The 17309-nt window shown below is 37.5% G+C and overlaps 1 protein-coding gene across 12 annotated transcripts in view; it reads left to right on the plus strand.

Annotated features, from left to right (window-relative positions):
• LOC306857173 (IQ motif and SEC7 domain-containing protein 1-like) overlaps nucleotides 1-17309 on the plus strand; it is a gene marked incomplete at its 5' end in the record, with an annotated part of 170815 nt that overhangs the window by 132474 nt on the left and 21032 nt on the right. For 2 of the 12 annotated variants that reach the window (XM_079396931.1, XM_079396935.1), the window contains one exon: nucleotides 12124-12356. The exons of 7 other annotated variants lie outside the window; for them this stretch is intronic. In XM_079396931.1, the coding sequence (XP_079253057.1) occupies nucleotides 12298-12356 (59 nt within the window). Of the gene's footprint in view, nucleotides 1-3817; nucleotides 4120-12123; nucleotides 12357-17309 lie in introns of those variants that run through there. 3 more of the 12 variants (XM_079396934.1, XM_079396926.1, XM_079396930.1) reach the window with 3 other exon arrangements.

The following is a 17309-nucleotide window of genomic DNA, read 5'->3' on the forward strand; positions in this document are numbered from 1 at the left end:
TGGATGCTGCAGATTCACTCTTGCTGTCCGCTTCAAGTAAACAGACCTTAAACATTCTTTTTGTTATGTAGCGAAGCGCCATGTTTATAGAGGATGTCAAGATTGTTTGTAATTTGTTGCGGTGTGTTCAGTCAATCTACAGCAGGCTGTGTGATAATTGCCACTTGGCTTTACTTAGCCGAGTCTGCTTCAAAAAAAAAAAGTTCTCAGGAATCCAGAGGAGGAGAATGCAGCGCCAGTGTTTGTCATAACAACAAGGTGTAGGATAATGAAGGCTTGTTTGGGTTTGAGGTTTGCAGGACTTGCTAATCGCCACCTGGCTGTCTTTCAACAGGAGCAAAAGGCATATGAAGGAAGCCTCGTTCTTTACAAGAGAGCGAAATTTCACTGGAACTGCATCTTTGACTAAGTCTTTGAAAACAGTTGAATGACCTTTGGAAGTGACCTTGCTTCCTCTCTGAGCTGCAATAATCAAGAACTCATTTCCTTAGACAGAATACAAATACTTGAAAGATATTAAATCACTTTCAGAATAACCAAAAACCCCACCACTAGTTTCAAAATTACACACATCAGCTTTCATTTCTCCTTAGATATCAAAGACAACGAGGCATTTAAACTGTGCCAAGCTCTGAAAGATTTCAAAAGTGGGTTTTAAAAGAATGGCCTCTGTGTGACCGATGGAAACACATCACTGTTTAGGAGCACAAAATTGAAAGCTGCTTTATGGAATGAGGCGTGGACAGAGTTGCAGTGTTAGCACTGCAGATGTTTGACTAGGGTGTGTGTGTGTGCATGTGCCAGCATGTGCGGCTTTACATGTGAAGTTAAAGAAACAGATTCTAGGCAGCTAGAGGGAAGGGAGGGATGGACAGAAGCAGTTCTGCGGCTTGCTGGTTGCGTCATTTCTGACATGTGTGTCATGACAAATCATGGTATTATAACCTTAAGGGCACAGCGTATAATTATTGCTTACCCGCTCATTGACTTCTCATTAAATTGCAACGCGTAGTTCTTTTCTTCCACCGAATACAAGCCTGAGGAGAAATTGTCCGATTACCATCAGAGGGGTGTTATGCCCAGTTATGTAAATATAGACTTCTGTGGCTTCAGTGTGGCAACATGGTGTCAACGTGGGAGAAAAAGCATAACCCAGCTTCAGTCAAATTTGTAAAGACAGGTAAAAGTTTTCTGGGATGGATGGGATTTGACCCGGTGGCCTAAGAAGTTCTTACACATCTGCTTTCACAGTGGTCTCACCAGGTTATGTTTGTTTTGAACAGAAGAGGCCACAGTTCAACTTAACTAATGGAAAATTTAGAGTAAAGTTGAGGTATGCAAAATAAACTGGGAATCTAATGTAGGTCATGTTTACAGACAGTATGGTTTTTATAGAAGATGGTTCTAGAGCAGCAGTGTTGAGTTGCATATCTGTATTGGTATGCATGGACGGCTCTACACGTCTGCTGAATGCCCCCTTGTAAAGGTTACTCTCGACAGCTCCCAGATGTGCTACACTATTTGTATAATTGCAAATGTTGCCTGAGACCACCTCAGCAGGTAACTCGAGTAAACTAGTTTGGAATTTATTGCAAAATGTGTGTTTTATAGGAGTTTGTTAACCATTTGCTGTGCTTGAATTTTACAGCGATTGGTTTATGTCAAGCTATTATCTTTTATAAGAATGTACTCAACTGGCACAGAAAATGAGCCAGAACATATACAGTAGGTCAGTGTTCTCATCTGATGTTTTTTTTCTTTGTTAAAGTGTCGTAAAGTCCCAATCTGTTCTGATCAAATCACAAATTCCGATGTTTATAAGCCACCATAAATATTTATTCACAGTGTAATGTGATCAGTCTAATCATTCCTTGACTTTATGCTTGCATTGAAATGCAATGTTTCACAGCGATTTTCCATAACATTTTCATTCTTTTATGCGACTCTAGTGGAAGGGCTGCATGTAATGCTGTTTCATTGGTATTCATGAACTAAATGGCTGACACAAATTGTGTTGTTTTGTTGTGCCCTGACCTTGAAATTGCAAATGAATTCATCAGCAGGAGAAGGAGAATTAGACCTTCTGGTCATCTTTTGTCTGGGATCTGTTTATGATTGGAAATTGTTTAGATGGATCTGTATATATGGTTGCTTCTCGTGCCACAGGACAAGATGAAGATAAAATAAAATTTGGTGTTGAAACTTTCCATCATTCAAAGTGTTGACTTTTCAAAACATGTTACAAACATTAATGATGGCAACCATATTTTGGTTGAAACTTTGGTTACCAAGATCAAATTTATTACGAATGATGTGGAGGAACAGTTCTGAATCATTGCGAGTCAAAGAAGGGAAGTTCCATATATCAGGTCTGTGATCCTTTATAAAACCATTTTTAAGAGATGAAATGGTATCAAAGTTTCTCTGAGCAGTGAGGGATCAAATTGAAACTACTCCAGCCCTTCTCATATTTCATACCACATACTTAAGTACTGAGAAAAAATGACTTTGACAAGTGCCTTGAAGTTCTCACAAAGGCCCTTGTGTGAAACTTCACACATGTGCGAGTGAAATTGATCATTTGATCTGCCGCACGTTCTGAGCCCTGGGATCGTTCTACAATGGATGGCCATATAAATTTCTCCATCACTGACGCAGGACATTATTGTAAAGGAATATTCAGTGTCATCTCCTTTGTATGAACGCAGAGCGATGAAAACGATTCACTCTTTTTGTATTAGAAACCATTACTGAGACAGTCGGGTTTAGATGAATCCACAGAGGATTTAACAAAGGTTCAAATGGCCCACCTGTGCAAGATTTATTCGTAACTCACTGTCTGTTTTAGATATTGTTCTTGTTTTGGTCTTTGACATTGGTGTGTGTTGATGAGTTTTTGGCTCAAGGTCTGCATTTAAAGTCACACCAGAGTCAAGTTCTTCCACACTGACTGAGTCAATCATGTCTTTTTGAACCGTGCCTTATACACAGAGGCACTGTCATGTTAGAATAGAAAAGGGTTCCAGTCCAAACTGTAGAAGCACACAATTCCCTAGAATATCATCATATGCTTAAACATTAAGATTTGTACTCATAGAAACCACTAAATTAGTCAAACATGTTCATTAGAAGGGGGTGACTCAATACGTTTGGCAATATAGTGTAAATACTTTATATATAAATCTAACATATTTTTATGTTCGTATATACATGCATGTGTGTGTATTTATATATGCATAATAAATATACATAGTACATACACATATAGTATGTAAACAAACTTTCATTCTGAATGCGATTAATCGCAATTAATTGTTTTTCAGCCCTGATGTTTAGTAAAGCTAGATATTATTGTTAATATTGAGATGCTATTGTTAATACTTCGAATTCAATTTTATTTTTTTAATTTTAGTTAGTCTTTTAGTAATTTTATTGGTTTTTGTGATTTTTATTTGTTTATTTTATTTTAAATATGCCTGTAAAGACTGTTTATATAGTTTATTTCATTTTTTAGTACCTCAACTAAATAAAAATGGGAAATGCTGCCTTGGCAATTAGCCAACTTTTTAATTATTATTATTTTTTTTTCAAGCAATGAAAACCTTTTTAAGGGTTTTAGTTTACGATAATAACTCTGGCTAGATTACATTTGCATACGCAAGCATTCCATATGTTGCATTATGATGAGAAAATATGATTATTTGTCACAGGATCTCCAGCACGGTTTCACATTCAATTTGACTTTAAATCACACTCAATTCAGAGAAAGCAATCAGCTATGTCACAGGCACCACTCCCTTCCTTTAAACCGCAACACACACACACATTCAGCACTTCCTCATAACCACTGCCTGTGCCCTCCTCAGCAGAGCAGGAACACACACAACACGATAGGACAGACGGCAGAGACATTACCTGGTGCCAGTGCTAATGGAGCAGACGGCAGCTTTGGGAGGTGCTGGTTGCCTCTTAATGCCCTGAGTGTGTGTAGCCTATGGCAAAGGAGTTCATAGTAGAGGAATAGAAGTGGTGTCCACATTTTTGGTGACCTCCAGTAAAGGAAATCCAAGCGAGAGAGAGAGAGGAGTTTTTTACAGCTGGTGATTTACCTTCAGATGGGTAGGATATGCTCTTTTGTTGTTGTTAGATTTGAGGATGTTTGGCAACGTGTGATTTGTGTCTGTTGTTCTTTCAGCTAGTTTTGCATTTAGTCATGACATATCACTAGCACATTTAGCAAACTGCAAATAGCCCTTGCTTATTTTTTGCAGCGTAATTACAGATGAAGTGAAACAGAGAGTTAACAGCGTGTGAAAGGGTGATATTTTGCAGTGCCTGAGTTAATAAAACGACCTTGATGCTGGACTAGAGAGAGACTGAGATCTGAATGTGTCAGTTGCCCTTGTACCGCCAACATGTCTCTCACTGTGATGAGATGGGACTCGTCTGGTCACTACCCATCAATCAAGGTGCCTAAAGAGACAAACATGCACAGATGAACCTTTGCTGTATTTAAGAATGGGGATATCATTTCTTTGATTTTTGATCTGATGAATATACTATACTATCAAGGCTAATATTGCTCATATTGATAGCTATACCTCCACCGAATAGACATTTTTGTTTTGAGGGTAAAATTAGTCATTTATAGACACTGAACAAAAGCTATTGTTAGCATTAAATAGGCCAAAACTGTGAATTATACACATAATGTATCATACCATCACTCAAAAGTATGCAATCAGTAATATCAAAAGTGACAGTAAAGACCTTCACATTTTTGTAAAGCATTTCTGTTTTAAATTATAGCTTTTCTTTTGAATTTTATTCATTGAATCCTGAAAAACATTTACAGTTGTCAATACAACTTTTCAGTACTGTTTTAATTATTGAAAATCGGCATATTAGACTGATTTCTGAAGGCTTTCATTAAATTTCATTAAAGACTGGAATAATGGCTGCTGAAGATTCAGCTTTGCCATTACAGGAATAAATTACATTTTAAAATATATTAAAACAGAAAAGGTAAAAAGGTAGTGTGCTATGAATATACATGCAAATCAGAGTGTTTTCCATTTATTAACAGCATTTATAGAACATAATCAAGCATTACTATTAGCCTATGAAAATGCCATACTTGGTTATTTAGTGAAGTAAAATACTTCAATACTACACTGCTTTCTCTATTTGAATATTGTATATACTTGTGTTGCATGTGTATGTTCTTTCAAAGCAAATCATTTTCATGCCAAATTAAAGTATCATTAGTAAATCATTAGTTTAGAATAACACTAAGAATCAATATTTGTATGTGGAAATCAATTCTTTTGATGCAACATTAATACTGATATTTGAACTTTGATGATTTCTTCATTTCTTTGTGCCTGTTCCTTCTGTCTACTTCCTTTATCGACCCAAAGATGGCAGTCTGGGGGTCATGTGTCAGACAGCTGAATGAAGTCTCAGACTGTCACAGACAGCCCACTCTTACATGCCTATCATCCTTGGAGCATTCTGGAGAGCCGAGTTTGAGACTTTGACAGCTGCTAGGCAGATCTCTGGCTCTAGATGGCGCTACGCTGTCCCTGGAGGGAGCAGACAGGGAGGATAACAAGACACGTCCACCAAACTCTGTTTATTTAGACTCAACCTCAGCGGTCATTTTGGATGACAGGAACTGTCTGGGGCCTGATAATGTCTGAGCATGCTGAAACTACCCGGCCTGTTTGTTTGTCTGTTTGTGCTTGAGCAACAGAATCGCTTGTGTCGTTATTCACACATGCCTCTAGATACGTCGCAAGGACAACGATTAGAAAGATAAAAGGCTCTCATTTCCTGTTGCTTTTTAAACAAGTAACAAAATATAGAGTTATCCATAAATGGCTTTTAGCTTCAGCAGTGTAATAGCTTGTTCTACTTTATCAAGCATTTCCTTAATTTGGAAAGAGTTTTCGAGTGGTTTCCAACACGTGCCTTAGAGATGTTGGAAAACAGTACTGCATCCAACAAAATCTTAAGATCTTAACCTATATAGGAAAGACTTAATTTGGAAGGCTTCCTGAACAATCTAAATTCAAAGCCTCGTCCTCCAAACCTCCTAATATGCCCAAACTAAGCAATGCTGTTTTTGTATGTAGCAAAAAAAAATGGCATTACTCTCATTATTTAAATTTGTAACAGATTTAAACCAGTAACTTGTGAGTCTTTTTGATTGATTCATTAAAGAAATTGTCTCATAAGACACTGGTTGAAATGTTTTAACATGCAAATGTATGTTTTAACATGAAAATGTATGTTTTAACATGAAAATGTATGGTCATCATTTTTAAAATGACTGTCATTTGTAATGCTTCTTGGGAATCTAGTTGGGGTCTTTGTGATGTCATTTGTAATGCTTCTTGGGAATCTAGTTGGGGTCTTTGTGATGTCATTTGTAATGCTTCTTGGGAATCTAGTTGGGGTCTTTGTGATGTCATTTGTAATGCTTCTTGGGAATCTAGTTGGGGTCTTTGTGATGTCATTTGTAATGCTTCTTGGGAATCTAGTTGGGGTCTTTGTGATGTCATTTGTAATGCTTCTTGGGAATCTAGTTGGGCACCGTGTTTGGCTGGGTTCATGGCTCTTTAACAAACATTTTTTTGAAAAATACTTTGAAAACCAAGGCCTCTGAAAAAGTTGGCGGGCAGTGTTTCTCTCTATTGTTTTTTCAGTTATTTCAAAGACCCTTACAGCACACCAAAGAGCTAGAAAAACAAAGGCACTGGCTCAACAAATCTGATAAAATCCCAACATGTTTTAATACCAATGAAAGCACTTGGTTGACTTTTTCAGTAATAATTAATAATTCAATGGTTTATTATCAGTTTTTTCAAATGTTTGATCGTTTTGTGGATTGCAACATCATATGGCAAAAGGCAAACCCACTGCAGGCTTCCTTATTATTAAAGAGGTTACCTATAATTTAAGTGACACAGTCATTAACATTATTTAGTTTTTTTCTAATGTGACTAATCAGAATGTTCCTATCAGGCAATATGAAAAGCATTTTTGTCTTTAGTCGATGACTGAGGCACTGCACTGTAAAAAAAAAAGTTGTTTCAACTTAAAATAATTTATTTTATTGTGAGCTTAGAAGACACAAAATCGAGCCTGTGGGGTGTTACAGGCCTATGTCACTTGCCATATTTGTTGTATTGCCACTGCTGGATGGCATGGAGAGGTAAATGGAACTGCACAATTCCATCCCATGAAGCAGCTTTCAAAAATGTTGATGATGTGGAAGGCAAAAGCCTTTAAAAAAACACCTGACCACGACTCACTCGCCAAAACGGACCGTATTTCTGCTGCAGGGAAGCTATTTGGTCTTTTAGTCAGGATGCAGGAAGCAGAAGTGGTTGTTTTGCATTGGATGGAGGGAGTGCGATTGTGCAATGCTTAATCCATCACAAAGACCCGCGTGGGGGAAACCGTGATGGAGGACCACACGTGGACAGGATTCCTCAGATTAGAGATTTGGCCTGTGAGAGAAGCCAAAAGCGTGTTTAAGCTCCACTATGGCGTATGGGGTGGGGAGGGGACAGCAAATATAGATGGAGGTAAACCTCCCCCATTCAAACACACGTTTAGATATCCTTATATGGACTGTTAATCAAATTTTTCTGCAGACGTTATAAACTAAACAGGAAATGGTTATCTGTCAGTCAGGATTGAGTTGGAACTTGCTCCATTTAAGTAGATTAATATTGGGTCAGTCTGGATAGAACATTAGCTGTGGAAGAATGAACAGTATTTGCTGATAAACAACTAGCTATGCAATTAAGTGGAGTTTACTAGTCCACCACTGCACTTAAAACAGGAAGATGACTTGTTTTTCTGTTTGATCAGGTTTAAGAAGGGTGCAAGGAGCACTTAACCCAAAGAGACTTAATGTTCTCTAAATTACAGCTGGACCTAAAGGCAAACATGTCTGTGTCTCAGTGCTGGGGCGGCTGCCGGGTAGATGGCCGATGCCATGTAATTATGTGTACATGAAATGATGGTAATGAGCATTGCAAACCCTCGTTAAGTGCCTTGGAATGGTCATTGAAATCATTCCGTACTATTTCGTGATTGTTGTTATTGTTTTGTAGCTCTATAGATTACAGAGTGGTTGTTACCTTAAAACACTAGTCTGTAGATTCCTGATTTCACATTAAAACACTGAGAGGGATTGTTCTACCAAAAAATAAATACATAAATAAAAATAAGGCATGATTTACTCACCCTTATGTTGACTTTCTTCTTTGGAACAGAACAGGAGAAATTTTGAAGAATATCTTGGTTGATCTTTTGGAAATTTAATAGAGACCTGGGCTGTCCATATTTACTTGTAAAAGAGAGATTTTATATATATATATATATATATATATATATATATATATATATATATATATATATATATATATGTATATATATATATATATATATATATATATATATGTATATGTATATGTATATATATGTATATGTATATATATATGTGTATATGTGTATATATATATGTATATATATATGTATGTGTGTGTGTATTATGTATTATATATCGGTAACACTTTAGAATAAGGGTCCATTTATTAACATTAGTTAATGTATTAACTAACATGAACAAACAATGAACAATGCATTTATTACACTATTTATTAAACTTTGTTAATGTTAGTTAATGAAAATACAGTTGTTCATTGTTTACCTATATATCATATATTATATATATCATGTTTATTATATGTAAACAAGAATGCATTCTTCCAAGTTTTGCTTTTTGTGTTTTACTGAGAATGACAATGGCATAAGTAATAAAAACAGAACTATCCCTTTAAGAATGGGACTAACTATTACAAAGTACAAAGTAACTAATGAGAAGGAAAGAAATTAGTTCATTATCCATAGTGGAAATGATATGTAATTTCACACCAAAATCCACTGCAGAATAACACTGGGGATTTGTGTCACTGTAGACAGATTTCAACAATGAGGTTTTTTTTTTTTTTTTTTTTTCAGACAGACGCAACTGAAATCAGAGATTAAGCTGTTCCGTGACCTCAGCCTGTAATTTAATTCACACTTGTACTGTAGATTTACTAGGTTTTGTTTCTAAGGAGTCAGTGATTGAGCTAACCGGGAAATAAATCAGTCCAGCTCTTTTCAAATATGCTGTATGCCTTTTCCATATTCATCTGGTGGAAATGAATTTGTTCCATGGATTGAAGATGAGAATGAAGTCAGACCTGGAATGACACATTGTGATCCTACTTTCGAGTTCACAGGAATGCTCAGCAGTCTGTCAGCCCAGACTGCAGGCTGAGAATAGCAATGAAAGAATAAATGACAGCTGGATGAGAAAAAGCAAGAATAAAAAGGAGCCATTCATTGAGACTTTAAAACAAATATTTAATAAAAAATAATAGTAATAAGGGTTATGTATTCATCAGTAGGTGGCATCAACTGACTGTCTTTAAAAGTGAGTCATTGAATCATTACCATTACCATTCAGAAATGAATCAAATGGCTGTACATATGTGACCCTGGATCACAAAATCAGTCTTAATTTTTCAAAATTGAGATTTGTACATCATCTGAAAGCTGAATAAATAAGCTTTCCATTGATGTATGTTATGATAGGACAATATTTGGCCGAGATACAACTATTTGAAAATCTGGAATCTGAGGGTGCAAAAAAATCTAAATATTGAGAAAATCGCCTTTAAAATTGTCCAAATTAAGTCCCTAGCAATGCATATTACTAATCAAAAATGAAGTTTTTATATATTTACGGTAAGAAATTTACAAAATATCTTCATGGAACATGATCTTTACTTAATATCCTAATGATTTTTGGCATAAAAGAAAAATCGATAATTTTGACCCATACAATGTATTGTTGGCTATATTGCTACAAATATACCCCAGCGACTTAAGACTGGTTTTGTGGTCCAGGGTCACATATGAGCGAGTCAGTGAATTATTAATTTAACTGATTCATTCACTACGGTTGCGCTGTGGCTTTGTTTGGAACTATTTTCGTTGGTGGAGTAAGAACAAACAACGACACTCTCTGCATCTGAAATGGAAGTTACTCTGTATTTGGCAAATAGCTGAACATCCTTCAAGTATATAGTGGAAATAAATGTTTTCCATGATCATTGCGGTGTTTTAGCCTCAGTTCCCACTAATAGAGTGACAGATAAGTGGACCTAGAACCAAATGAATAAATTTGTCACGCTGTTTTCCTTGAAGCCTTACTCTGACAAGCAGGAAAGATTTTATTGCTCCCCAAGCCTTTTAGCATTAAAAGATTTGAGGACCTCAGTAATGAACTCTGTCAGGTGGCTCTAAAAGCACTAAGTCACAGTGACCTCCCGCTTCGTACAAGCTACAGAAAAGTTTAATAGGCTTTTGCATCACTGACTTCAACTGCATTCATTTTATACATACAAAATAGCAATTCATCAGTTTAGTGATTCAGTTTTTGTTATTCCTGCATGTGTCCATCCCACTTGGAAGTGAGCCATGCACTACTGAACGCATGACTCTGACTCATTAGATGTCCTGTCCTCATAGATGCTTTTATTTATTCCTTGTGTGCCGAGACATTACCAAACTGGCTCGTGTGATCCATAAGGACATACATGGTCAGTTGTCAGCTTCCTGCTGTGATTCTTCCCTGACTGCTGCTTTACACTTTAGAGCTGAAGATCTTTGACGAAGAGCACATGCACATCTTGAGGCTACCATTGAAGAACAGCTGTTAATAAGGCTGTCTGGACTCCTTTGGTCCAGTTTCAACCTGTTTTAGTCTTCCTTTAGGGATTCTTCATTCAGGAAGAGAGCAAGGAAATAAGAGAGGACCTCACTAGAGAACAGCTTTGAGCCTTTACTCTAATTAGAGAACATCACTTCTCGACCGTTAGACACCAAACTCCAAGATGTCACCACCTGGAAGCTATTCGTGTTGGGTTTTTTCACGCTAGCCTACATTGAGAGGTTATTTTCTCTGACCCCTCGGACACTCTAAACTGCACACTCGGGCAGGCGATAGCATCTGGGCTTTGCCTGAGCGACGCCCATTGTTTAGGTAATGATGTCAGAAAGGAAATGCGTAAGCCAGGCCGCCCTCCTTATGTAAGTAGACGGGAGGAGGCAAAAGAGGGAAAAGATTCTAGAGATGTTATTTAAACCCTTAGTTATAAATACAGCTGTGTGTGTTTTTAGACCTCTTTTACAAGACAACAGAGCCTTGTCTGTGAAAAAGGCGTCAACTGGACAACGTTTTTGACATTTAGACTGTTTTTAGGTGTTCCTCAATGAGGCTTTTTATATTTGAAGGGAGAGTTTACTCATTATCATGTCGTTCCAAACTTGTGTGACTTTGTTTCTTGTGTGGAATGCAAAAGCAGATATTTTCAAAAGCATCCCAGAGAAAACCTGACAATGAAAGTCAATGGGGTTCAGTGTTGTTTTAGACCCCTTTGGCTTTCATTGTACGGACAAAAACATTCGTCTTTTGTGTTCCACAAAGAAAAGAAAGGGTTTGGAACGACATGAGGGTGAGTAAATTATGACAAATTCTTATTTTTTAGGGTGAACTATGCCTCTAAGGCATTAGAAATCCACACAGCTGCTTTAATAAAATACAAAGTTGGGTTGTGACTTTCTTCAAGTTCCAGCATGAGTGTGTCCGGCCGATGACGGAGCAGAGTTAAGAGCGCTTTTTGGCTACACTTCTCCAGTCCAGTCTGGAGCATGTGTGCGACACGTTACGAGCTCATATTACTGCAGCCGTTGAAACCTGAGAGAGAGCGGGACTTCCTCCATTCAATCCGTCCAGTTTTAGTCCATCCTGCGATCGTGCTATTTATAGACTCACATCCTTTTGTCATTCCAGAGGGGCTTCCCGATCCCTTCATGGCTGTCCAGCCTACGTTCTTTTGGCTCTGTTGCTCCAGACTCGGCGGGCCGGCCCGTTCCCTCCTCTTTGGGTCGGGCCGGTCGTTTATATTCCCGCCATCCCATAATTAGTTTTCCGGACTGTGGAATTCCCTCCCCTTCTCTGCACACCCCTCAGAGCACCCCTTCCACAAAGTCAGAGGGAAAAAAGAGAGAAGGAAAGAGCGCGTGCAACGGAGAGGGTGAGGATTTAGTGGACTTTAGTCGGACTGAGAGCGTGCCTCTTTTACCTATGAGATGGCTTCGCCTGGCGAGAAGATGGGCAGCCACAGGCCAAAGGGATGTTGATGTTTGTAGGGATCAGAGATCGACATGTGGTGTTTGCACTGCGCTTCAGACAGAAGCCAGTCTCTGCTGGAACTGGGGAGCTGGTAAGATTTCAATGTGTGTGTGTGTGTTTTTAAGAACATGTTGAGAAGTAGAAATAAGGTTTAAGTGTGTTTCTACTGTGTACGTACTCATTGGTACAGGGTGTATAGTGGTATCTGGGTGTGTTTTTGAGTAATAATAATAATAATAATAATTCATTACATTTATATAGCGCTTTTCTGCTTTTCTAAGCACTCAAAGCGCTCTACATTGTGAGGGGTGGTGTCTCCTCGTCCACCACCAGAGTAGATCACAGATGTTTTAAGAGACTTCCAGCTCTGTGGCTCTTTGTTTCATTTACCTGCTTTGAATTATGGGGGATCTTCCTCTATTGCGCAAACCCCTCCATTGTTGCTCTGAGTGCACTTCTACTTCTAGTTGCGGTTGAGTGTTGTTTCCGTTAATCCTGCGCCAGATAGGCATGTTTATATCCATGTAATTTCTGTGAAAATTTCATTCAATGCCATTCCAGATTTTTCCTTTTCTGTTCTTCTTTTTGTCATTGATGACCTCTCCATCACTGATTGTAAATGCGGATTGTATTAGTCAAAGTTATGATAAGAATAGCTGTTTTAGTGAGGTCTCTACATCAACCATTCTGCATGTTTTTATTGCTAATGAATGAAGTATTTGTGTGTGTGTGTTAGTTTTTCGGTTGTATATTTTCTTAACTTGATCATGGGAAGGTGCCATAGTGGCACTGCCAGCAAAATGATCTTATGATGATTTTATAAATCATAACAAATAGAGATGCATATATATATTAGTAGATCAGCCCCATTAAAATTCATATAATACCAGAATAAGCTTGGTGATGTTAGTAAAACAAGCTTTATTTGAACAATGAGTGCTTTATGCGAAATGCCAGAGCATTTGCCAGTCATCAACAGGGCTGCATTCATGCAACGTGCCATGCTTGTGAATGCAGCTTGACTGGTCCTCTAATGCTCTCAAATCTGGATTTAAAGCACAAAACCTGTCATGTGAGGGTCTTAAAGATCTGCACTAGAATATTATATGCAAATATAGGTGCACAAATACCGATCAATGACAGTAAAAACTATATATGTGCGTAATTCTGTGGAAAAACCCCCTCAGAACCTGAGAACCCAAGGTTATTCAGGGTCAGTAAGATTTTTTCTTTAAATGAAATACATTTTTAACATTTAGAATGTTACAAAAGATTTGTGTTTCACTGTTCTTTTGAACCTTCCATTTACCAAAAGATTCACAATATTTCCACAAAAATATTAAGCAGCACAACTGTTTTGAACAATTATAATAGAGCAGATTAGAATGTTTTCTGAAGGATCATGCGACACTGAAGACTGGAGTAATGGATGCTGAAAGTTTGGCTTTGCATCACAGGAATAATTTACATTACAGTTTAAAATATATTAAAACAGAAAACCATAATTTCATTTTGTAATATTATTTTACAGTATTACTGTTTTTACTGTCTTGTTGATCAAATAAATTTGGCCTTGGTAAGCATAAGAGACTGTTATCATAATATGTAATATAAAGCCAATTTTATTAAATGTACAAAATATATCTTTATTACAGCAGTTTCTTGTTTGAAGCTGTTTGAGGACATTTTCAGGTTTAGTGTGATTTAGTGTAACCTCTGTTAACAGCACAGCATCACCTTTTTCTACAAGTATGGCAAAATAAGTCAAATATTTTCATCTATAAAATGTATTTATTGTTTTAACTGTCTAATCTTAAACATACAGCATAAACAAAAACTAATGTCAGTTGTCAGGGTGGCAGAGACAACTGACATGACTTCAGAGCTCAAAGGTTTAGGACATGAAAAATCAGCACCCGAGAGTTCAAATGAAATGTGGTTTAGTTAGTGAAATATAAATTATCTTGTTATTTTACCTTGTTAGACTCAGCATCTGCACCTTAGCTTCACAGTCAATTAGAGGAAGTATGAGGTTAAATAAGTTCAGCAGAAATTGCTGCCTAAAAAGGAAGGGTAAAAGCATAATTGTGGACTCTTCAGAGGAATGAAATGTAAATAAAATGCAGTTCAACCAGTTGTACTTTAACTCATGGGAATTGTAGATGATTGATTAGTTCTTCTTTATATCAGCATGTTGTAAGTCAATAGTTTCTTGGCTTTGAGTTTCAAACAAGTAATTTAACACTATAAGATAGAGGCCTTCTTTTGACAGTCTCATTTAGGTGAACTCCAAAGGGAAGAGCAAGAGATGGTGCGTTTCATCTTCTGTCAGATCTTAACACCTCACCATCTTGTTAGCACTTGTGTTCTCTTACCCTTGTCAGAACCTCCCACATCTCTCTGAGCTGGACGTGACTGAAGCCCAGACTGGTCCTATATAGACACCTCATCTTGCTGTCTAATGTGACCCTCTGGAAAATATAGAACTTGGCCAGCTGTCTTGAGTTATGGATTTGAGCCTCAGTTGTTTCCACACTATGCTTGGTTGGATAAAATCACCATTTATATGATGTAAACCACATTTATAAAGATATAGCTAAGTGATAGTTAAGTCAAAAATGAAAGTTATGAAATCACCCTCAAACTGAATTTTTTACATTTGGGTGAACTATCCCTTTAAAGTTGAGATTGAGGTCTCTGCAGCGTAAAAGAGGGCGTTTCTGAATTTGTGGGTGTTTTCAAACTGCTGGGAGTTTCTCAATCATACAAACAAAATGATCCCCCTTACCTAACCCCACCCCTAAACCTACCATCACTATGACGTCAGCCAATCAGGACCCATGGTCTAAAAACGCCCCGATCTGGTAACTCCCATTACTTTGCTGCAGAGACCTATACTTGTTAAAGTTAGCTTAATTTTCAAAATGCATATTGGTGCCCCTAGTGGTCTGTTTTTTTTTTTACAGGAAATGTTTGGAACGAAGCAAGAAAGTTAAAACTTGTCAGAGTTGGAAGCTAATCTGTGTCCATTTTAACAATGCACCCATTTCTAAATAGTGTTTTGAGCATCAGCTTATAGATTTGAGAGCGCAGTCCTCTGCTCAATTAAAGCAGGCTTTCTTCCTCATTAAATTCAATTTGCTATACCGTTCACGGTCTTATAAAAGAACACGAGGCAGAAAATTAAAATGAGAGCTGGATTGCCACTCATTCAGCTTTATCCCACCTTGTAACTTCAGTTTATCTCAACCTTGAACATTTAGCACATTGTGTTGCTATGAGATGAATAGATGTCCTCCGTTTCAGAAAGGTGTTCATTTTTCCCGCACACCATCACTGTGATGATCTCTAAACACTTCCAAGTATTTATTTTCTTATATTTTTCATTGAATCTATTCACAGACCTGTCATCCGGCATCCTCATACGATTTTATATCGCTTGTGTTCACAATAATTGCAACGATTTCAGACACTGTCATCTATCACAGTTTAGAGGGAGTCAGGCTTTGAAAATACCCTGGCTCTCCTCAGAGAGATGAGAAGGCAACCAAACAAAATGAAAATTGCATTTGCTGCTACCCTTCAAAGGACCCACTGAGAGCTCTTTCAGGAGACATCAGGCGTCAAACACCGAAAGCCATTCGAGCCGGGTGGCCTCAGTGCAGAGATGTGGGGAAATTAACTGCCAAATTCATCATATGAATTACCTCGTGTTGTGTTTTCATGTAATGTACAATCACATGTAACAAGACATGTTCATCTTCCTTTATTACCAAACACTGTGGGCAGAGTGGGAATGTTTTTGTGTGCATGTAGGAATGCATGAAAAAAGGCCATTGCATTAACCTTTAAATCTATATATAACCTCCTCTCATTAGCTCTGTCCTTCAGAGCAGCAGGTGGGCCTTGTGTGTGTTCATGACTCTGGGTCATGTCTGGAAGTAGCATTGGCACTCAGAGACACCTCAATGTGCTCTCCATGATAAAACAGACAGTACTATGGTTGCGAACCTTGCGCAACTGAAGCTACAGCATGTAGTCTAGTGTATTCTAGTGCTGTCAAACAATTAATCGCGATTAATCACATCCAAAACAAAGGTTTTTGTTCACATAATATGTGTGTGTGGAATGTGTATATTTCTAGTTTCTATTTTATTTACATTATATTCTATTTTCTAGTTTGTTTTTTATTTTGTCACTGGTATTTCAATGAATGAAAACTATTTTAATAGCTTTATTTTTAGTTAATAATAACGCAGAAATTAACTTAGCCTTTAATACAAATAATTATTCTTTACAAGTATTAGAAGCTAAAAAAGTTATTAATTCAACTGTTTAGGAACCAAAACCAGTAAATAAATGTTTTAAAAAAAATGCTCTGTGCCATTTGTTGTGAAAGCTGGATATGACTTGTCTCACACAAGAATCGATTCTGCAGCCATGACCTGTGACTTTGAGGAAACATGTTTATGTCTGGTCGTCGTGTTGACCTCCCTTTTGAATCTGTATTTCAGAGCATTTTTACAGAAGCAGCAGGTGAATACCGACCTGACAGGAAGTGTGAGATCAGTCTCTATACGTTCGACCCGACATCTCTCAGGCACATCCCCTCTGTATGTCATTTGATGATCACAGCACTAGCCGAAACGGTGTATAAGGGTGTTTTGGCTCAATAGAGCCTGCCCCCTGAGGATATTGCTTGTTGAAGTCAATCTTCACCTGGCGCTTGTATTGTCTTATCCAAGACTGGAAACACCTGCAAACAGTGCTCCAACTTCCATACATCCTCTCCTCTCCCGCCTTCCTCTATACAAGATGAACAAATTCAATCAATCTGACTGTGTCAGTGTTCTCATCTCTGTAATACTGAGCGCTTTACTGCACACTAATTCATTTCATTAAAAGAAGAGCACATAATCTAGAAAGTTAATCTGCTGGCAATTAGTTGTTGCAAAGAAGTGTCAGTATGTGGCTGAGAAGCAGTAAAGGTGCTAAACATGTGCTATATATATAAAATGGGTATCTTGAACCAAATCCATCCATA

Source organism: Barbus barbus (genome assembly GCF_936440315.1).
Source record: "Barbus barbus genome assembly, chromosome: 37".
Taxonomy (NCBI): Eukaryota; Metazoa; Chordata; class Actinopteri; order Cypriniformes; family Cyprinidae; genus Barbus; species Barbus barbus.